A 22,748-nucleotide genomic window follows, 5' to 3' on the forward strand; every position below is an offset into this window, starting at 1 on the left:
CAGAAATTTTAGAACAGTCAGATGGTGCCTAATATTGTTTCATAGTAGCTTTTGTTTGATTTTGTGAAAGTACAGTCCTTCAAAAATATAGAAAGCAGGGAGGGATTTCTAGCTTTTGCTATGGAAAATGATGTTCAACTGGACAAATTTAATGTCCAGTTAATGCCCCAGCATAAACACGACTTGTGTCTTTTAACTTAATTTTAGAAAACACATTTTTAGCCTGATCTTTTTTTAATTTCTTGAAAGTTCACAGCAAGTTTGCTAATATAACAGTACTGGTTAGCAATGTGATGGCTTGTGTATGACAAGTTTATGTTAGCAATTATCTTCCAACATAAATGAAATCTTAGATCTTTTAAAAATAAGATATTTGGTTTTGGAAGATCTTGGGGATTTTTTTGCCCCCTTAGATTTTTGTTTGGATGGTTTAAATGTTTTGAATTCTTTATGTTTCATAAGAAAGAGTACACTTTGAATTTTCCTAAGGGCAACTTACAATTAAGTTAAAGTAAACTTACAATTTGCTTTACCTATGTTGGAGGCTGGAGGGTTGGGGTTTTTTGTTTGTTTGTGGTTTTTTTACATTTTTTTTCCCTTTAATGTGAAGAGTCTGACCAGGATGACTATTATACTCCTGCTATATTGGATTAATTTCTTCTATGGACAATTGTGTTAATGAAAATAAATTGGAACTTTTTGGAACATGTGTCTGCAAGGGAATTCCTTGATTTAAGTTTACTCCATGCTTTATGGAAGAATTTTCTTAGATATTTTCCTAAGACTGTAATGCTTCATCAATTAGTTTATTAATTTAGTTATGAGAGTGCAAAAAATGAGGGCAGGGAGGAAAAGCTGTCACATTTTTCCTGTTCTGCATAACTGACAGACACTTTGTATTTATTGGAAACATTGGTCATCTTTTTTTCTTTTTCCCCTAGAAAATTATAAACACATTCTTAGAACTACTTTATGAAATGACTGTGTTCCTTTCACTGGAAAGGGAAGTTGAATGTCGTAGTAAGATGCTGGGTTTGAGACTTGAGATCTCAGTCCATACTCTTGCTGTGCCAGGTCAGCCACGTGTCTATGCTCATTGTTCTGTCTGTCAAACAGAAAAGAAAGATGTGTTGTGTTAGGTTGATGATGTCAGTGCCTGCCTGGTTCTGTAGCAACTGGCTTTCCTGCAATGTGTGCTGTTCTCTGGCTACATGTGTCTGAGTCTACAGAATGTCTGTGATGCATCCCTCTAGCTCCTTAGGGGTAGCAGTACTGGAACAGGCAACACCTGAGGGCTCATAATCTGCCATCAGAAATAAACTGTGGTCAGCTAGAAAGATGATGATGTTAAAGAAAGAGCCCTGACCTGACAAGTCTACTTTTTCCTCTCCTAGGTTGGTAGGATTTGAAAATTACCTTGTTTTGTAGAGAATGCCAGTATCTTAATATCTCTTTTATTTGTAAAATTGCTTAATTTGGAAAGTAATTTTCATACGGGCAGATTTTTGTACATACGCTTCTTTGTGGTAGTTGAATTAAATTGGGATGATATCGTTAATGTCAGGAAATGTGTATTTCTGAAGAGCTATGGGTGAAGAGGTGCTTGTGGATTTTATTTTGCTTTCTTTTTAAAGGTGAAGTTGAGACTGCCACAGGAGTATATTGTTTTTCATCAGTGCTGAAATGAAACAGCTGTTTGCTCTAATTGGATGTGTGTTGAATGGTGGTACCCAGAACTGACTAGTGAACCTCTGAGTATATTGCAGCCTCTGGCTAATTGTCTAGAATTCTCTTGCAGTGTGTTCAGCACAGCCCTGCTCTTCTAAATCATTATGTTATTACAACTCCATTTTTGTCTTGGGAGGGGGGGGAAGAAACCCTCATCCACAGCAAACTACAGACTGATTCATATTACATTATCCAGAACCAATGAATAGAGCTGACCTGCAAGTCTGGCTATTGGGTTATTCAAAATCATTTCCTCTTTCACAGTAAACTAATTTTCAAAAACAGAAACTTGAATATCTGAAAAGGCAAGTCCCTAGATAAATCCTCTGTAAAGTTCAGGGCATGCTCTTAAAAGGAAGTGAAAACTATTCCTTTCAGTTGAGCATGTTAGTGTTATCTCTTGTGTAATACAGTACAGTGTGCTCTGTATGTACACAGGCATCTGTTTTTATATACTTTTATTCTGCTTGGTAATATCAACAGAAAACATTGCCCATGAATCTGTCAAGGAATTTTGTTGAAAATATTGTGGTAAACAAAGGAAATTCTGTCAAAATATCTGTCTGTGATATTGGGCATGGTAAATACCTTATTTAAATGAAATCCTGGGTAATGCTGATCTATGTTTTTGATAGGTTTAACAACTTCTACAATTTTACTAAGATAGAGAGATGGGAAAAAATGTGGATCTGTGCATTGCCTTAGAGTACGTGGATGTAGTGGGAGTCATCAAGGTTTTGACTTGTGCATAAGTTCTGAGGTGACCAATGTCTCTTTCCCTTCTGCCTTCTCTCCCGTTGTGTGATTAATTGTGATAAACAGTTTAGTCCTCAATAATCCTGAAGCAATGCAGTTTAAATTTGCCGATGGAGATTCATGCAGGCTGAAGTGTGTGGCTTCATTAGGTCACTAGAGTAAGGCATTCTCATATATAGTGGGATACACAGCCTAATGCAGGAAATATATTGGGAAGGGAACATTCTGTAGTCGAGTAAGGCAATAGATTGTTAAAAGTCCTAGCTACAGAGCACACTTTTCAGCAGCAGGTCCTTACAGGATTGATCATTATAAGGGAGTTGGATTAAAATGTTGACAACACTTGGAGTGTTCTGCTTAAAGTCTCTTGGTGCTCAGTAAATTCAAGGTGCATGAACACTTTTCTCCCTTGCAGGATCTTTTCTTTGTCACTGAACCTGTTTCAGTGAGGAGCAATCACATTGTTTAGCACTGACACACTGTGTGAAGGTAGGTTTCAACCTGTTTTACTGGCTGGAGGATGAATCAGAAATAAGAGTTTGAAAAACATGACATGCTATAACTTTTTTGTTTTGCTTGAATACTTTTTCATTACAGTAAAGAATGATGTAATGATGGCTAATCAGAGAGGTGAGGCAAAAAAAGTGTAACGAAAAGATCAGCTGCCATTGTCCCAGCTCAGTCTGGCTAACTAGTATCTTCCACTGTCGTTTCTCCTTTATTTTTGGAAGTCTGCTTCTTCCTTTTCCTGCATATTGTTTTCCTTGTTGTGCATTTCAGACTTTCTGGACCTCTTCATTGTTTCAGACATCAATCTCATTTGTCTGCCTAAGGTCCATATACATATGGTAGAAACTCCGGGGATCCTGGAGTTGTCTGTTTTTCTTACATAAATTTGTATGTCTTGGGAATGTAACAGTCCACATATTTTAAATTATACCTCTCTTGATTGCTGGAAGAGATTGCTAGATAAAAATGGAGAAGTGCTGCCCACATCTGGCACTGATCTGGCATCATCATTTGTGTGCCAGTGATCCAGGGAGCGAAGGACTAAGTGAACTTGGAAGTGCTGCCATTGATTTATCTGCACATGTTGAATTGGTCATCACTAGCAAAATAATCTTTATATAGAAACAGGTATTTTATGGCCAACTGTTATCGCTAAATAATGACTCTTTCCTGTAATTAAGTTCAGATTTTCAGCCTTACCAAGGTTTGCTAGTCTTCTCAATAATTCTTTGCAAAAATTATAAAATAGTTTATTATGAGCATCACTAGAACACAACAGAGCTTTGATGTTATTTGATCTAAAGAAAAGTGAGATCACACTGTACTGTGTGCTTGTACCTCAATTAATAATGGCTTTCCGTTTCTATATAAGATTAATGCAGTTATTGCAGGTATTATAGAAGCCATAATGTTTTAACTAGATATATTAAAAGGCTTTATGGCAGAAGTGGGGGGCTGGACAGAAACATCTTCTTGCTTTATGGCATATAAAGCTGTAAAATGTTTTTAACAATTAAAAAAAATACCAAAACCAGAAGGCGCTCCTTGATGTCATCTGGTTCAACCCACCTGCTCAGGCAGGGTCATGTGAAGCAGGTTGCTTAGGGCCATATTTGGTCAGGTTTTGAGAATCTGCGTGGTTGGAGACTCCACAGCCTCTGGACGACCTATGCCAGTGTTTGAACATTGAAGAACCCCAACTGTTTCCTCTTAAAAAATCAGGGTGGGAGGACGTCATGAAGGACTTCTGGAAGATTTGGAGATGCCTATTATGTTCTCCAGTACTTCTGTAAGAGGAACAAAATTTCTGAATTGTAACAGTATGGAAGCATTCCATAGTATTAGATGGTCATCAGTAGGTGTTAGCAGGGGAATATTTGTGAACTGTCTGCCTTGCATTCCTTCCTTTACTTTTCTGGATTTTTCTTTTAAATTCCATTTTATTTGTTCTCTCTTCCAGATGAAGATTCAGTATCTAGTTAGTTGAAAAATAAGGCTGCTGTTTAGCTGTCAGCCACTTGAAAAGAAGAAAGGCAGCCTTCTAAAAAATTGCTTTCCTGGATGCTTGTTTTTTTTAAAATCTTTTAGCTATCTAAATAGGAGACATGGAAACGGGACTATATGTTGTCTTAAAATTTCTCTGTTCTTTTTTTTCCAGGTATGCTATTTCTGATACGCGTATCCCAGTTCTGAGAGGCTTTTTTATGATTTCTGAGCTTGGTGCTGTCAGCCTCATGTGAACAAACTAAAACAAAAAGCAAGCTGATTTTTAGAAAACAAAATGCCGCGGAGAAGGAAAACTGGTGGGAGTCCTTCTCGGAAGATTGGCAATTCTGACAGAACTGCTGCTGCTGTATCCCAGGGGGACCCAAGCCGCTCAGTGTCATCAGCGGTGCATAGTGTCAATAAGGAAGAGCTCTTCAACAGCATGTCAGAAATGTTTTCTGACCTAGATCCTAGTGTGGTTTATATGGTTCTGTCTGAATGTGATTTTAAAGGTAAATAATGTACAGTTGGCATTACAGTTTTGTTCCATGTGCAGACAGCTCTGAGCTAGGGTGACTCCAGAAAAGTTGGTGTGGGTGTTGCAAGCATATTTGTGAGTTTAGCTTTTAATGAGTAGGTGAGTCATAATATTTTGAAATTGTATAGCTCTTTCCATGCAAGGTTCTCCAAGTTTGACAACGTTTCTGTGAGGCTGGTAATTTGCAGTAGTAGTGCGCTCCATAAATGGAGGTACAGTTTAAATGGCTGCTTCTGTGACAGAGCAGGCAGTGGCAGAGTTGTGAGGAGGATGTTTTATCTGACAGTTTCTGTGCCATATCTGCTAGATCCATAAACTGCTTCTGCAGGAGGGGTATTTTATGTTCTAGATCAGAAGTTTTTAAAGACAATGGTACACTGTTATGTGGTCCTGCCAGCATTTGCTTTTCCTTGAATACTTGAATTGAGCTTTTGTTTTGTTTTCTATTTTGCACTGTCATCTTGTAATCTCCACTGAGGATTAGTTTTTGGAGGATAAATTCCGTTTGTCCTGTTGAATTCTCTGCAGCCTCACCTGGGCTGTGTTTCCCCCTTGTATTCTGCCAAGCTATATAACCACCTCTCCTGACAGACTATTTTCCTGTCTGTGCCCACTCCTTTCCATGCTTTTGTGGTTTTGAAATTCTTCTATATACAAGCTCATTTGCTTATAAGAAAAGTAATGGGTGGGATGCTGGATAGCAACATCTGAGGAGTTATTTGGAAGGGGAATAAGTCATATATGGAGTATTTTAATCAACCTGTATTCATATGATCATATGTGATCAGCTGCGATTTTTCTAAGGCTGTTTGCAAAGAAGGCAGAGTTTGGCATTTTTTTATATGTATGAAAGCTAGGTAGCCATTAAAAGGACTGCTTTTATTGCCATTTTTTTCTTAGCTAAATGTTTATAACTTAATAGCTCTTTCACATTTGTTGCTTTGATTGTTATTCCTTTTGAAATTGAAAGTGGTGGAATTACTGATTCATGCTTTGAACTCTTAATATTTACCTTTTTCAGAATAACAGATTTATCTAGAAACTAGTTGGGGAATTCAGTAAACATTGAGTTATTGTGTTGTACTATTAAGAATAGTTTAAAAATTGAAAGATTAGCATCTTTTCATATGAGTAATAATAAGTTGCTCATAGAGTAGAGAAGATGGAAGGACAAGGAAGATTTTTATGTAATGTGTGCAGGAAGAGTTGCACTTCACTGGACTCTAGATTTTTTTGCTACTTTGTTTTTCAGAAAGACAGAAGCTTAGCTTTAGAGCTCAGATGGTATATGCCAGGTCTTCATTGTGTTCATTTTGATCACAGGCAACCTATATTCCATTTAGTGGCTTTACAAATAATTAATGTAGATATTGGATTTTTCAGGCTATATCAGGTATGATGTTTTCCACTGGGCCTAGCCATAATGAACATATTTTGCATACTTTTATCTCTTTAGTCCTCAGTAGTGTTTTTAGTTCATTTTACACTATTTCACCTATATGAGATAGGTTAGAAATAAGTATCTGTTTAAATACCCTCTTCTGATTTTTTCCACTTAATAATTTTAGACACAATTTCCTTAGTAATGTTTATGCTTATTAGGTTATTATTTTGCAATATGTCTGTTTGAGTTCTGCCTTTACCTCTAATGAGAAACAGATAAAGGGAGTTGCAGAAGGTGTGTTAAAAGATGAATTGGTGAACTGCCTTTTGGTCTTCTCTTTGTTTGTGACAAATACTCCTTCAAGTAAAAAAAATTGTATTCACATCAGCTTGTGTTTGTTCAGTTGACCATGCTTTATTCTCTTTACCTTATTCAACAGTAGAAAATGCTATGGATTATCTGCTAGAGCTGTCCACCCATGCCAAAGGAGTAGCATCTTCAAAAAGCTTGGGTTTTGATTCAGTATCGTCATCACTAGCTCTTGTTAATCAGCAAAGATCTGTTGCAAATGAGAGAGCGGAGGAAAGTACTGCAGAAGAAAGTAATTCTGAAGACACAAAAGAAAAGGTTCTATCACCTAGTGTGCAGCTGACTGAAGAACTGGATTCTTTAATAGAAAATGCCTTTCAGAGATACAGCTTGAGTGATGAATTGCCTGATTCTGCAAATGACCAAATGGCACATAAGTGCTCTGTGGAACATGATGACTTTAATGAGTTTCTTGAGTGGGAAAAATCTGATTCAGGTTGCAATGTCCTACTTTTTCCACAGCAAACAGGGACAAATAATGAGGTTTTAGAAAACTGCTGTTCTCAGCCACCAGTGAGCCATCTGAGCGTCCAGAGAAGCTCACCAGCTGCATCAGACGCTTTTGCACAGATATTGGAAGATTGTGATTTGTCGGAAATACATGATGTAGTTTCAGAGGTCTATCAACAATCAAATGGAGAAATGTCATGTGGAAATTCTGAAAAGACACAAGGTACTGTTTTGGATCGAAAAAGTGTGACTGCTGCTTCTGGTGAGTCATCCCAAAGACCTCTGGAACTTGGAACAGCTGTCACTGGAAATCCTAATTCAGGGTGCCTGGAACAGCACAAAGAAGAGGTAGTGACTGACTTTAACAGCCACCAGAACACTTCTCTTCCAGAGGCCTGTGTCTCTCTTGAAACATCTAGTTTCAAAACACCCAAACCTGCAGATTTTCAGCAAACTCAGCAGGATTATGACTTAAATTTTTCTACAGCATCATGTCAAGCTCAGCAACAATGGAATCTCATGGCTCCCATCTTTTATCCGTCCAGTGGAAGTCACAGCTTTGTAACTCCTGTAGCTGTTAGCCTAGGGCAGTGGAGACCTGTTTCAGACTATAGGACTTTGGAAAAAGGACTTTTTTTTTCCTCTCCAGTGGTTTCAAATGCCTGGGATAGCAACCCTTCTCTGAAGGTATGGGGAAATCAAGATAGAAACTCAAAATTGAACCTCTCGCAAGCACAGCAGCCACCTGTTTGTCACATGATGAGAAAAAAGATGCACCTTATAGGTCAAGTACTTGTTCTTCTCAGAGGTGTTCCAGGATCAGGAAAATCGTATTTGGCAAGGTAGAACATCTATATTGTGAGCTTCTAAACGAAATTGCATAATTGTGTACAGGATTTAGTGCAGGCAGAGACAATTTTCTGACATTTGTAGGTAGTTAGGCTTATACCCAAATTGCCAGCAACATGGTACGTGCAGCATGATGAGTAGCAGTAATTGCAGGGAGCCGAGTTGCTTGCAGCTCCTTGGCCTGTAGTGGAAATTGAAATAGGAGTGGTTAGCTTTATTCTGCCACTGGCCAAGGAAGTTTATGTCAGCAGAGGATCATTGCAGTAGTATTAGGTCTGCTATGTTCTTCCAGTCCCTGTTGATTTTTGGGTGTTTCCTTCCAATAACATGGATGGAAATATGCTAGCTCTTTATAGGCAGAACTTTGCCTTCCAGTGTTGGAATTCTTTTGTGCAAGTAGGACGTGTGGAGCTTCCTGGGTTGAATTCTTGATTTCTTTTCTAACTCTCCAAAAGCCTAGCCTGAGCTTAGACTCCTTTGGCTAGCACCTGAAATATTTGGGGCAATTAATACTGTATGTGTATTTGTTAGTGTGAAAGCATGTCACTAGATGTAGATGGAAAAAATACCTCCCTTGTTTTGAAATGAGACTTGTTGGGAACCTCTGTGAGCTCTTTCCCCTAGATAGCCTCAGTCTTTGGAAACGGAGCAAAATTATTTTAGATCATCTTTGCCTGGAGGGTGATTTCCACCCCCCCCCTTACCTAAATTTGCTGCTACCATTCCAAATAATCTTGGGTTTGTACAAGAGAGTAAATACACATATGTATGGTAGCAGATATCAGGGCTGGGGAGGAGAAGGTAGATAAGCTATTTTCTTCTTGATCTTTCACAGGACTTTGCTTGAGGATAACCCAGGTGGAATCATTCTCAGTACTGATGATTACTTTTGTAAACATGGACAATACCATTATGATCCAAATCGCTTAGGGGAAGCACATGACTGGAACAGGAAACGAGGTGAGAAATAAATACGGGATTAGCTTGCTTGTTTACGTTTCAGTGCTTGTGTTCTGTTTAAAAAGCTGCCTGTCTTGTAACACCTGTGTTACAGGACAAGCATTTATCCCATCATTAAAGTATTTTTTAATATATGTATGGAAAAGAATAGGAACATAAGCTCAGAAGTCATCTATCCATTGTGTGTTTTGCAATTAAAAATTCCAGTGTCTTTGTCAAAAGTTTGTTTTGTCCTCAGATTTCATCATGGTATGTATTTTGGGTTGTGTCCTATTTCTGGAGTGGGAGTCTGTACCACCTAAAAAAAATATTTCTTCTGAGATGAGTCATTATATATGCATATGCAATAAGTGATGAGGGTGTTTATACAAATAACACTTACATGGATATTTTCCTGCTCTTGATTATTTTTTTCTCTTGAGCAATAAATTGTTGGCAAATCGAAATCAAAATTATAAGAGCGAGACAGAATAAATGATTTTTTTTCCCCATAACCAGTGTATTTTTTGATAGTGGCTCCCGGTAAACTCACCATAGAACAACTCTTTTTAAAATTTTGCATGCTAAATTTGAACCATGATCACTTTTCTACTGTCAAATTTCTGATCAGTGGAGAAATGGCTTAACAAGAAATGTGTGATTCACCGATAACTTTGATTGTTCAGACGCATTGTAACATAGCTACAAAAACATGGTGCTGTATCTCAAAGCTAGTGATTCTAAACATTTCATTACTGTGTATTTAAATTACAATAATTCTTTTGATTTTTCATATTTTATACAGTTTACAGAGTGGACTAATCTTAAGACTGTTATAAAGCCAAGAATTTTGTATGCAACAAAGAAGTCCACTTTAAGGTGATCATGTAGTTTTTTTTTTAGTTTAATTTACTGATTGATTAGTCATCTTGGTACATTTTACACCTGCATTTTCATTCCTTGATTATCATGCATATGTTAATTCAGAAGAATAACGCTATATCTCAGTAGTTTTACATGTGAGGGGGGGGATTTCTAAACTAAGAGGGCCTGAAACAGATCAAGCCGTGGCAAGAGTGCTTTACGCAGTGGTTAATAATTATGGATTATCTACTTTAAAAAAATTATAAATTTAGAGAATTAGTATAAATATTATGTGTCCACCCTATTATAACGAAATTAACTGTATCACATTCTTTTGTGCACGTGTGCCTTTCAGCCAAAGAAGCATTTGAAATGAGAATCTCTCCTATAATAATAGACAACACAAACATACAAGCATGGGAGATGAAACCTTATGTTACTTTGGTTAGTATTACAATTTTATCAATGTGAAAAGGGATTACTGACCAGCATGGCAACAATGTATGTTTTAAAATGAGACTGTGTTTCTCGGTTTAGCTGTTATTCTGCAAGGAAGTCCGGAGTAACAAAAAAAGTGTTACCTGGAGTTGTATTACCCAGTGTCATATTCTCTGTGTGTCTGAGTATTGAGCTGGCCTAGTTTCCACGTGACAAAGCCAAGTGCTTTGCACTTGGGAGCAAAAATAAATATTGTTGAGGAACCTGAATTCTGTTCCTCTTTTATATGATCAGTAAAATTATAAGCTGCTTACAAAATATAATCATTAATTAATGAGTGATCTTTGCTCCATGCAACTTGAAAACTCAGCCTTAGTTTCATCCTAAATATGACAGCGGCAGATACCAGCTGACCAGCTGGAAGGCTAGAGTTATCAAATATTGCTGCCTTGCTGGAAGCTATGCAGATTTACTTAATCTTTATTGAAGCGATGTAATCAAAATAATGCACCTGCACTATTTTATGTCAGTAGTGTAGTGCTTTTATGTAGTGACTAAAAGTGACCAGCTTTTATCTATTACTAAGTAAATGCAATTGACATTTAACTTCTGAAGTTATATTTAATGATTTAAATAACTTCGTGAACTCTGTTATAGGTTTCTCATACTGCAGTTTTCTGAGTGTCTCACCTTTTCATTTAATGATTTCTAAATGGGCATCAGCACTTCTAGACTCTAGCTCTTATTTTGCTGTTGATCATTCGTTATTTTGGTTGGTAGCTTTAATTTTTTTTTTTTTTTTGGTTACAGAACCACATTACTTTATAAAACTGGTTCTGATTAACAGAAAGAATATATTGGAAGAAATATTATAAAGTAGATCTGGAATTTCTCCTACCATGGTATGGAAACACATCAGGGAGAGTAGTATGTAGAACTGACAGCTTTTGAGCAGATACTCTACATATTCTGCATGTGGTAATGGATTAGTGAAGAGTGGGTCTTAAAGATAATTTTTAGTAATAAAAATTTTATTTTATTATCCTTGCACTTAGTAACAATCGTCAGATTAAGAGTTCTTTAATAAATTAAGTCCTTGATTTTGCTTTATACTTCAGTAAAGATACAACAAAAGTTCTTCCAGGAAGTGCAGGGGTTCATAAGGTGATGAGAATTTTTTCTGAAAACAGGAATGGGGAGAAATGGCACAATACTCAGTGTTTCTCCTGATTAGACTTCAGGCTCCTTTTCTGTCATGATGAGACTAGACCATATAAGGACCATTTACTTACAACCTGCTCAAGTTTGCCATATGGCAGGAAGGCTGTCCACACTAGTTGCATGAATGTAACGGAATTTCTTGTTTTGGAACTGGCTTGTGTCTGGTCAGCTCCTAAAGTAAGCAGTGAGCTTTTCTTTGTCTTGGAGAGGCTGTGCACACATGTGCATACTATACCTGGAAAGAGGAGATGTTCTGCAGTCCTGACTCAGAGCACATAGAACATTTAAAGGGATGATATAGTGATTTTTTTTTTTTCTGTGATCATGGTACACATTTAGTTTTGCAGTAAGAGATGCATATACATGTTTTTAAAAATCTCCATTTATATAATCAGAAGTGAAACACTGAACAAAAGTATGTTGTTCCAAATGTTTAATTGGTTTTGAAAAACACAAAAAACATCTTTAAAGAAGCAGGCTATACATATTGTGTGCTTTTCCATAGAAATAAGAAATGGTTGAGGTGACTTGTTGTGTTTTATATCTGTTTTATTCAGGCTCAGCAGTTCAAATACGAAGTTGTGTTCCGAGAACCAGACACTTGGTGGAAATTTAAACCAAAAGAACTTGAAAGGTAAGAATGTAAAGGAAAAATTCATATTAGATTGTATATCTTTCATAGTCTATAAACTATGATTTTTTAAAAAGGTATTGCTAAGTACAGTGACTGGTAAAGTACCAAGATATCAGTCTATTTTTGTGATCATAAGTAGTTTTAAAATATTTTTTCTACAATACTAACTTTTATGGGATTTTATATGTATTATGAGATTTTTTGCTGTCACTTTATTCTAATTACATTAGAAAGATACTATTAGTGATAGATATGATGTAATGTTTTAGCGGTTGCAGTTGTTCTGCATTTAAGGTACAGTGACTGCTCCTTTGGGTTCCTGAGGTTGCAGAAATGATGTTGATTTGGGGCTAGTTTTGCATCCGGCTGATCTGTTGCCTTACTTAAAATGTGTGTGCTGTCGTCTCATGGCCTGAGAGGGACAAACCCTTGTGCATCACCATTGTTGTTAACCTCTTCTTCAGCAGGACCTTCTACACAGTCATAGAGCCATTACTTAAAGCCAAAATAGGCAAGATGTAAACCCTATGCAAGTGAATAATAAGGTAGCTAGAAAATTGGCTGGATGCCAGGTTCAAATGGTATGATCAGTAGTTCAAAGTGCAAGAGGAGGTTGTTGTCGCTCTAGGATGAATACGAGGGCCACTACTATTTATCGTCCTTTTTATGACTTGGATGTTGGGACAGAATGTCCTCTTAGCAGATCTGCAGATAATACTGAATTGAACAAGAATAATTTTTTCAGCCTTAGGAAGAGAACATTAAGGAAGGATCATGTTGTTGGCTTCAGCTACCTTTTGGGAGGTTATAGAGAAGACTAAAAAGATCTCTCCTGAGAAGGGTGCAGGGATGGCACAAAACAAACATAAGCAAGTTGGAACGTGGGAAATTTTGATTACATAAAAGAAAAAACCCAAAACTTACTTTGAAAGGGTGGTGAGGCACTGAAAGAGGTAGCCCATAGAGTTTGCAGGCTTTCAGTCATTAGCGATATTCAGAATTTGACAAGACAAAGCTCTGTGCAACCTGATCTAGCTGTACCTCTTCTGAGTAGGGGGTTGGACTGTGTGACCTCCAGAGGTCTCTTTCAGTGTAAATTATTTTGTGATTTTGTAATATCTGTTGTCATCTGAATTTGCGTGCTTAGCTTAAGGCTGGCCGCTTTTCAAGTGAGGTAAGGAAGTTTGGTTTTTTCCCTAAAATAGAACTTAAACATTTTATCCAGTACCTTCAATTTCTCTTTTGCCATCCTTGGCAAGGTTCACTTGTTCTAGGTGGAACTGCTGCAGAGCACATTGCTAGTTGCTGTTTAACAGAGTCAGTGAAAATTCCTAGCCAAAGGGTGTCCAAAATAATAGGTGAATAGGTTTTTCTCAAGGCTCAGGGAGTTCTTAGTTAAGCAAAATTGGAGAAGGAAGACTGAATTCAGAAATTTACTGTACCCAGTTTGATATCCTGCATCACTGTCAGGATCTGATGTGGTGTGTTTCTCATACTTATTTGAGGAAGATGCATTACTGGTACAGTGTTAGATTTTAGTATTAAGCAAAACATCCTGTTGCAGAACAGGGTCACCAGGTGGGGTGGAAAAGTCAAGTGGAGCCGCAATTTATCTGAGACCCCCTGTTTGGAATGCCTTAGTGCACTGATACAGAAAGAATTGCTGTTTCACAGCTTTTGTCCTGGCCCCCTGAATTCTCTGGTTAGTCTTGCGGTAAACTAAATTATTATTGAATTATCTTCTTTTACTGTAATATACAAATCTGAAATGTTTATTTTTAATTTTTTTTTTAATTTATAGGCGAAATATTCACGGTGTATCTAAAGAAAAGATCAAAAGAATGTTGGAACAATATGAACCCTGCCTTACTGTTAGTTCAATATTGGATTCTTCAGTCCCAGACAAATCAGAAGCTGCTGGCTGGAGTGAAGATCCTTGTCAGGAGGAAAGCTATAGGTTAGATTATTTTACTAGCTTTGTAGTCTCAAATAAAAGGCTAAAAATTCAGACTTCATAGCAGTGGAACCTGGATAATGCTGTTGAACAGTGAATGCATTAAAAAAATTAAATAATAAAAAGAAATACACTACCTAGTTTTCTTAATTTTTAAGAATTTCAAGATTTCTAGACATGGGTAGTCAAAGGATCTAGTGAACTTTCTGATGCTTTTTGAATACCTCCCAGTATGGCTGTGTATTACTTTTCAATAAACTAATTTTGATTTACTTTTTTGTATCTTAGAAATGTGCTGTTGGATGTGTGTTGTAGATATAAAACACTTAAAGTCTACAAAATGCTTTTCAGAAGAATGTAATTCCAAATACAAGCAAACTACTATTTCTGAGTCTTTGTGTTGGTATTATATGATGTCTTTGTAGTAGAAGATGGATTCTTGGTGTAGTAGTAATGAGTCTTCTACTTTCTCTTGATTATAATTAGTTTAGACCTGTCTAGATTTATGCTGGTTGTATACACGACTATTGTAGTGGCTAATCTGAGTAATGCTGTATATGCATTATAACAATGCTTAGGAAATCAGATTTTATTATAGTTGTTATTTCAATGGCGTTTTGCATGCTTTATGTATTTGAAATGAACTGGGCACTGATAATTAATGTAATGTAGTTGACTGTGAAAATGGTATGACAAGAAATGGCACATCATCTCCTAGTTAACTTTTAGATTTTCTTTAGCATTGCACCATGAGGAGAGAGCAACAGTCATTAAATAGTCATATTTACCAGGTTTGCTGATCTGAAGGAGGAAATGTCTGGCAGCAGAGTGCTTCATACATAACTGAATGCTGGGAATGGGGGATAATAGACTTCTGAGAAAGTAAAAAAGGAATACTTACCAAGGAAAGTTTTGCTTTGCTTAGCTCCATCGTTTTTAGAAAGGAGTGTTGAGGCTAGGGCTAAGTCATCTTAAATGTGTTTTCCTCTCACTAGAGTTCTCCAGCTGGGTGGCTAGTGTCCTAAAAGGTGGTTTCTGGTCTGTAATGTGAAAATACTAAATAGCGAAGCCAAAATTGAAACTGCGGACAAGTGCTTAAAGAAGGTTTGAAATGGGTTTATCTTTCATTCCAATTTGTCTTTCAGAAAGAGAGAAGCACATTCTGATGCAATGGAAGAAAAACCTTTTGCTTCTGATGTGGAGCCTCTTGAATTAGCTGAAAACAAGAAAACTTTTCCCAGTACTTCTCTAATATTAGAAAGTAGCTGTGATCCTGAACATTTTCAGAAAGAGGGAAAAGAACTGGAAAACAACTCAGTGGAACACAATTCTGAGAACAGCACTGTTCAGGATGACTTGGATGTTTGTTCATCAGATTGTGTAGAAAAAGAACTGCCCTTAGAGAAGAAAGAAGAAACGGGAGAAAAAATAGAAGAAAATACTGAAACAAAAATGGATGAGGTTGTTGTGACCACGACTGAAGAGACTGTGTGCTTGAGTACGGGAGGAGCTGAGGAACACAGTGATAACATCATTCTCAAAGTTCAAACTGAAGTTGAACAATCTGGCAAAATATTTACAGAACCAAAATCAACACAAAGTAGTAACATAGGGGAACCAAGCAGTTCAGCTTTTGACACGTCAGGAAAACCAGAACTACTAAACTTTCTGGGTGACTGGCCTGTAGAACAAACAATGGGACAGAGAGTCAAAAGAGCTAGACGACTAGAAAAATCTACTCTGAAGAGCGATACAGAAGGTAAAACTCCCAGTCAGCAGCATCCTGGGTTAGGTGAAGAGCAAGCAGGCCTGCCTGGGACCTGTACTGTTGAAAAAGGACATGAGGAAGAAAATCGAGCCTCTAGCTGTTCCTCTGTTAGTTCAGATAAAGTCACACCGGAGTTGCAAATGATAGGACATTGGCCTGTCTCAGGTTCATTAGAACAGAGACAACAAAGGTCAAGGAGAATGAGAAAGACAAGTCTAAATCAGTCTGATGAAGGTAGAAATACTGAAGGTGACATTAGTAGAAATGTTCTTGAGACTGTAGATGTGCTTTGTGGGACACCTGTGAACACTGCAGAGCAACCGGATTCAAAGAGTTTACATGTGCACCAACCTGGACCAGCAGCTAGTGAAACAGTAGGTGAGAAAAAATCTCAGCAAAATAAGAGAATGAGGAAACACCACAAATTAGCTCTCACTTTTACAAACAACAATTTGGTCCATCCCAAAGAGGAGGAACACTTGTCTGTGGTTAATGCAGTGGAAGAGAAACATGGTATGTGCACATGTAGCCAAAAAAGTAGCTATTCACAGACTGAATCACAGGACTTCGCTCTCTTGTGGAGGTTAGAAAAGAAAATGCTTTTTCCTGAAACTACCAAAGTATTGCATGGCAGACTGGACGGCTTCAAGCCCAAAGACCTAGATAATGCATCAGATTCTAAGGAAAAAATACCCTATCGAGTTATGTATGATAAAAGTACATTTGTGGAAGAAAGTGAACTTATCAATATTGATGAGTCTGAAGAGCTAAATATGCTGTGTAAGCTCTTTGAGTCTGTTTCATTTGATGCACTGAAAGATCTGTATGAAAGATGTAACAAAGACATAGACTGGGCCACAGGTCTGCTGTTAGACTCTGAAAAGTTACGCAAAGATGTTGAAACTGAGCGCTTTCAAGCAAGAGAAGCTGAGCCAGTTGTTGCAGACCTTGATTTCAAGGCAAGTACAAACTATGGTGAGAGTCTCAAAGACTGTGAACAAATGCCACAAATAACTGGGGCTGGTGATATCTCTGAGCCTTCAGAAGACAAGAACGCATCACTCAGCCTTGCAGAAAGTAGGGCTACCAAGGCAACTGTGACAGATGCTGATGTGTCTAACTTGTTGGCTGCTACCTCACTGAATGACGCGGTAGAACTGAAAAATTCTGGAGATACAGCCCCTAGAACTGACGCAGGCAGCCCAGCAGCAGGTATTATTGAGCCATCCATTTCAGGAGACCAGAAGATAGAGTCCGAGAGTCCTGTTGAAGAAGCTATAAGCAAGCCATTAGTCTCACAACTTGATGCAGGTTCATGTGTACCCGTGGCTTTGTGTGGTGGTCCTAACATGACTTCTACCGATTTGAAATTTGAATTAAATAACGAAAGTGACAGTAACCCTTCAGAAAGCAATGCAGAGGATTCCCAAGTGACTGCTTCGTTACTGGAAATGGATCATGTATCTCTGGTGGGTCCTAGAAGGGGTAAGGAACTGGAGACAGATAAAGAAACCCAGAGGAGTTCCAGGGAGATATGCAGTAAAGAAGAAATAGAAACTCCAAGCTGGGATGAAACTAAAGTCAAGATACAAAGCCCTATACTAGCATCACATGCAGCCTTCAATATAGATTGCTTGGAACTAACATTACCTCCTGAACTGGCACTCCAACTGAAAGAAATATTTGGGCCTGTTGGCATTGATGCAGGTAATGGCATCATTATATCCATATTTTTATGAAAAAACTCAGTTTGGGTAAGAAAACCTTTCTTCCTTTGCCTGTGCTTTTTTTCCCCCCTTGTGCTTGATTTTTAGGGAACAGATTTGCACACTTCCTCGTGTTACTGTTTGCTTTTGTTAATCCAAAAATGGAACTGAACTAAGTGTGGCAAAAAATATAAATGCAGTGGTGCAACCGTCTGCCTTTGTCTTTTTGTATATGAGCATACTTTAAAAGCATAACAAAATGTATTTGCTTCTTTGCATTTTGAGCAACAGGCCTTTGAGTCTATGTTCAAATTCTGAAGGGATATTAAGACGATGAGGAAGATGCAAGTTATGAGTGGTTAGGAAAAAAGAAAGAAAAAAAGAAAGCGTTAGGCATTAGTTAAATAGGGGAAGGAGAAGATGAGTGGTTTAAAGAGAAGATAAAGGGTGGCTATTCTTAAAAGATGAAAACAGACTAGTCTGCCAAGAGACTATGATGAAGGAAGCCATAAGCAGCTTGAACATGCATCACAAAAGTTAGACTGATAGGAAAAGGAAGAAAAGAAAACACAAGGAATTTTTGGCTTGTATGTTTTCTCTTTTTTTTTTTTTTCCTTTTTTTCTTTTATCCTGAAGATCATGTGTGAAGCCCTGGCTACCTGATTTATTGGTGGGTATGACTGCTGACCTCTTTGCCTTCCATGCCTACCTCCTCCTCAAAAAAAAAAAGTAGTTTGTTTTCAATAGCAGAGAGGTGTTCTATTGTGTCCGAAATATGCCCTGTCTTTTTATTTGATACATATGTACTTCCTGCCCTTTTATTTTTGAAAGGGTGAGAAACAATATCAGAACGATCCTTTTGGGAGAAGATATATCATTATGATACCATGATAATTCCTGCTGTTTGCTTTAGAGTTAGAGGGGATACTTGGAATTTGCTTCTCTGAGTTTCTGTTTGAAAGGAGGGATGTGACTGCTATTGGGCAATGACGAGTGTGTTGTATTACATAAAAGCAGTTGCCTGTGAATTGCAATAAAATAGGGGGAATCACAGATGTGGCTGTAAATTAACAGTGGCTTTGTAAAAGAAGGTTCTGCTAGAAAAACAGAAAAAAGGAGGAAAAATGTAGTTGTTCAGGTAGTCATATTTCAACAAGATGCAATTAAGGTTAACTTTTTTTCCTCCCCCTACCCTTTCTGAGCTTTTGAACACCAAGATAATGAATATTGTGTGGAATGCCTTTTTTTTTCCTTTTTTAACTTAGCAGTTGCTGAAGTTTTTTGCAGGAATGACAGTTTGTGCAGAATCTCCAGAATTCAAATGCATAAGTCTAGGCTACTGTACTTTAAGTGCTTAGAGAAATTTTTGTAGAATGCTTTCACTAATGTATTTTCTTTCTTCCATAAGGATCACTAACTGTTGAGGATTGTGTGGTACATATTGATCTGAATTTAGCAAGAGTGATTCATGAAAAATGGAAAGAGTCTATTCTGGTTAGTAGATTTCTTGCTTATATGGTATGGCATGCTTGCACTTTGTCAGACCATTTGTCTCCTTATGTGTTGGTCTAAATGGGTAAGATACTTGTATCTTTGTGAGAACAATGATAAAATACAATAGTAGTTTGTAAAATACGTGGCGTATATTAGCATGTCATTATCATCAGAACTGTTGAAAGACAGTTTAAGGGATGAAGGAATTGCATGTCATGAGTGCCTCATCACAAAACCAAGATTCTTAAAAAAGAAGGATCATAATGCACAATGTCACTACAGGCTGGATCAAAAAATCCACTGGCCAAAAATCATTACTGGCTTTTTGATATGTAAGGAGTTCTTTTATGTGTAATTATGTATACAAAATATCTCCATGTACATTAATTGAAGAGTTGTCTAACCTCCATTCTTTCATAGCCTTATGAAACTGAATGTGTTTTGGCAAAATTTTTGTTCGGTTTATTTAATTAAGGTTATGAAATGTTAGCAGTGGGGCACGTTCCTCTAGTTTAATATGTTTCAGAAAGATAGTTCTATCTTAAACTTCACATCGTAATTATTTTTCTTAAATATATTTCTTTTAAAATAGCTAATCTTTGAGAAATACCATGAGACTTTGAGAAATACTGTGAGATTTTGAAGCTGGTTTACTTAGAAGTTAGCACTTGCAAAGTTTCACTGCAAAATTTATAGCTTGCTTATAACATTCATGGTTTTACTATTTTTATTTAGAAGCGTCAGAGGAGAGGTGAATCATGTAACCTGTCTGCAGAAGGTATGTATTTCTCTTAATCATAAAAAATACTTTGCTGGGGTTGCAAATATTCTCTCTATTGAAAAGTGATGGGTCCTTTCATTAAGCTAAGCCCTTGGTTCCATTTACCATTTTCTTAGGGAGGTGTGGGGAGGAAAAGAAGTTAATTATAAGTGGAATCACTAGTCCCAGGTAGATGCAAGCAAAAGCCTATTATTTTGTGTACTTCAGAGAACTTAGAGAAGCTCCAGCAGTTTGGTAGGACTTCTGTGATCTCTGTGGGAAGAAAAGGGGCGACCAGAAAACTACTAGCAGAATAAGATTTCTGCAGGTGAGGGAAGGAGGTCAGAAATACAGCATTCACACATTGTTGTCCGTGTCAGAGGAATTGATTTTTAACAGGAGGATGTATGTCCTTGTTCAAAAAGTGTTAAAATAGCTAGCAATCTAGTTTTCATTCAGCTCCCAGAAGAAATGTCCCTCTTCAGCAGAACCCTGCTACTCTTGCATGGGACCTGGGTGAAGACTTGGATGGCAATGTGGGTACAATCTCTCCACTTGAATGACGAAACAGTGCTGTTAGCACTAACTCGTAGAAGTGTAAACCCAGATTGTTAAACTTCTGTCCTTAAGTTGTAGAGGAAAGGCAGGTAGACATGTAAACACAGGAGTCAATAATTTTCTTATAGAAGCAAACAAACCTCCCCACTTAACGTGTGTGCAAGGTAGTTTACAGCTGCAAGATACGTCTTGGCACTTGAAAATTTGCTGAGGGAGTGTGATGGTTTTGCTTCTGTTTTACAAAATAGATAAAGATGATCAGACAGTCTTTGGAAAATAGATATGGGGAAGGTGAAAATAATGTGGTGGTGGTGGTGTTCTCTGTTTTAACATTGTTTTAACAAAACCCAAACCATCTAGGTTGAAAAAATTAATTATTTTAGCTTTGCTTGTATAAATAAGCTAATAATTGTTTTATTTGTCACCTCATTTTTATTGCTTTTGAAGGTCCTACTGTGATTCAGCAGATAGATACAGATGACTCAGACATGCTGTTATCTCAGAACGCAGACAGTAAAATACAGAAGAAAAAAATAAGCTGGGTTTCAGGCTCATCTAATGACACTCAGACAAAAAAACCAGCAACATCAGAGGTTTTTCCTTTTATGGATCACTGGAACGCTCAGATTCAGAAAGTTTCTCTCAGACAAATAATTTCCGAAGAAATAGCTATGCAGGAGAAACAGGACCTGGTATGTATTGCACCAGTTTTTTATGCAGTTTAAATTTGTTGCCGTTAATGAAGCAGAATAAGTCTTATCTGGTGACTGATCTTTGTGCTGCTGATTACAGCCTGAGTTCATGAAACAAATGCATGCCAATTAGTATCATTGAATAATGTGATACAGGAGTTTGTTTGTGGTAGATTTTTCTGTTTTAAAATATAAATCTTGTTTTAAAATGTAATATTTTGATTGTTTCACAAACAGATCATGGTGCATTTCACTACACAGGTTAGCATTTGTGTTTGGTTGAATTGTTTTTTGATTGTTCACCTAAAAACAAAGGTCGTTGTGATTTCCCACACTTTTTACTGGGAAAGTGATGTAAAAAAAAATTCTTAATTAGCTCCATGCCTTGTTTGTTTAGAAGTGGATTGAATTGATTTTAATATTTTTTTTGTTAGAACTCACAACATTCCTAACAGATGAGACATTAAAAGAGGTACTTGAGGTTAATCTCACAGGTTTCTGTATCCACTTGTCAGAAAAGAGTAATTTAAGAAAATATTTTTATTAATACTCTATCTTCCACACAGTTCCCATACCCTGTCTGGTTGGCATCTACATAATACTGCCCTCTACTGCCTGGCAGTTGTTCAGAACAGGCATTTTTATTTATAATTTTTTTGATAAGTAGCTGTCCTAAAAAAAATCTTGCTTTCTACTGGCGTAGAAAGTTGGATGGATTAGTCTGTACTTTGAAAGAATGGCTTGTGGATTCTTTCTTTGAACTGCATGTATGTGGCTTACTGATAACAACAACTGTAATGTCCGCAGCTTTATTTTCAGTTTGGATTCATGGAGCTTGGCTTTGTTCTGACCACTTTTTTTTTTTTTTAATCTGAATATTAGAATCATCGGTCCAATTTCTTCTGGTCTATAATTATGGTTTTTTCTCAGCATGACAGCACAAATATGAATATTTATTACAGTAAAGCTTCAGATAAACTGAAACCAAATTTTATGCTGTCTAATAGTAAAAAGTTGTTTCAACCCAGGCCCTTAATATAGAGTAGAGAGGTGGCCTTTGCACAAGCTTAGCATTGGACTAGATAGACCAGCAGGGAATGCATTCCAAAGCTGAGCCACTTCAAATGTCTGCAGAGTACTGCAGTGGTGTGTGATACAACTCACCTGTCACTACTTTATTCTCATCAAATCGGTATGGCAGGCTGAATTTGGCATGTTGTCATTGCTGTGGGTGCATACCTGCTGAGTAGATTTTTTTTTAAAAAAAAATCTTAACAAATAACAGTAAAGTTAGATTGGCTCTGCTGTTACTATATTTTGTTCTAATCGAGAACTTGTAATATTTTTCCTTTGTCTTCTGGGTAGAATCGTGTTCCTTCTATGGCTAGAAAAGACTGTGCCGCTAAACTAAAGGAGAAGCAACTTTTTGAGATGTTTCCAACTATTAATCAAAATTTCTTAATGGATATCTTCAAGGACAACAAGTAAGAAATCTTTAAAGCTCATTTTAAAAATGGAAGTCGGTAACACTCTATAGTGCACAGTTACTGTCCTAAATATTAGTTAAGATACTGCTAAAGAATGGCTTTTTCAGAACTAGTGCACTTTTTGTAGACCTAAATATAGGCAAAACTAGCTGGTCTTAAAAGCA

At 37.1% G+C, this 22,748-nt stretch overlaps 1 protein-coding gene across 2 annotated transcripts in view; it reads left to right on the top strand.

The window, feature by feature from the left end:
• Positions 1-2,954: 2,954 nt before the first annotated feature.
• The window catches only part of N4BP2 (NEDD4 binding protein 2), a 31,503-nt gene continuing 11,709 nt past the window's right edge, over positions 2,955-22,748 (top strand). The window contains exons 1-12 of one of the 2 annotated variants that reach the window (XM_009504724.2): positions 2,955-2,973; positions 4,652-4,991; positions 6,841-8,062; positions 8,905-9,029; positions 10,228-10,316; positions 12,089-12,165; positions 13,967-14,122; positions 15,265-17,594; positions 19,002-19,087; positions 19,823-19,865; positions 20,853-21,097; positions 22,463-22,581. In XM_009504724.2, the coding sequence (XP_009503019.1) occupies positions 4,775-4,991; positions 6,841-8,062; positions 8,905-9,029; positions 10,228-10,316; positions 12,089-12,165; positions 13,967-14,122; positions 15,265-17,594; positions 19,002-19,087; positions 19,823-19,865; positions 20,853-21,097; positions 22,463-22,581 (4,709 nt within the window). In that variant the 5' untranslated portion in view covers positions 2,955-2,973; positions 4,652-4,774. The remainder of the gene's footprint in view (positions 2,974-4,651; positions 4,992-6,840; positions 8,063-8,904; positions 9,030-10,227; positions 10,317-12,088; positions 12,166-13,966; positions 14,123-15,264; positions 17,595-19,001; positions 19,088-19,822; positions 19,866-20,852; positions 21,098-22,462; positions 22,582-22,748) is intronic. The other variant, XM_064449314.1, reaches the window with a different exon arrangement.

This window comes from Phalacrocorax carbo, chromosome 4 (genome assembly GCF_963921805.1).
Source record: "Phalacrocorax carbo chromosome 4, bPhaCar2.1, whole genome shotgun sequence".
Lineage (NCBI taxonomy): Eukaryota > Metazoa > Chordata > Aves > Suliformes > Phalacrocoracidae > Phalacrocorax > Phalacrocorax carbo.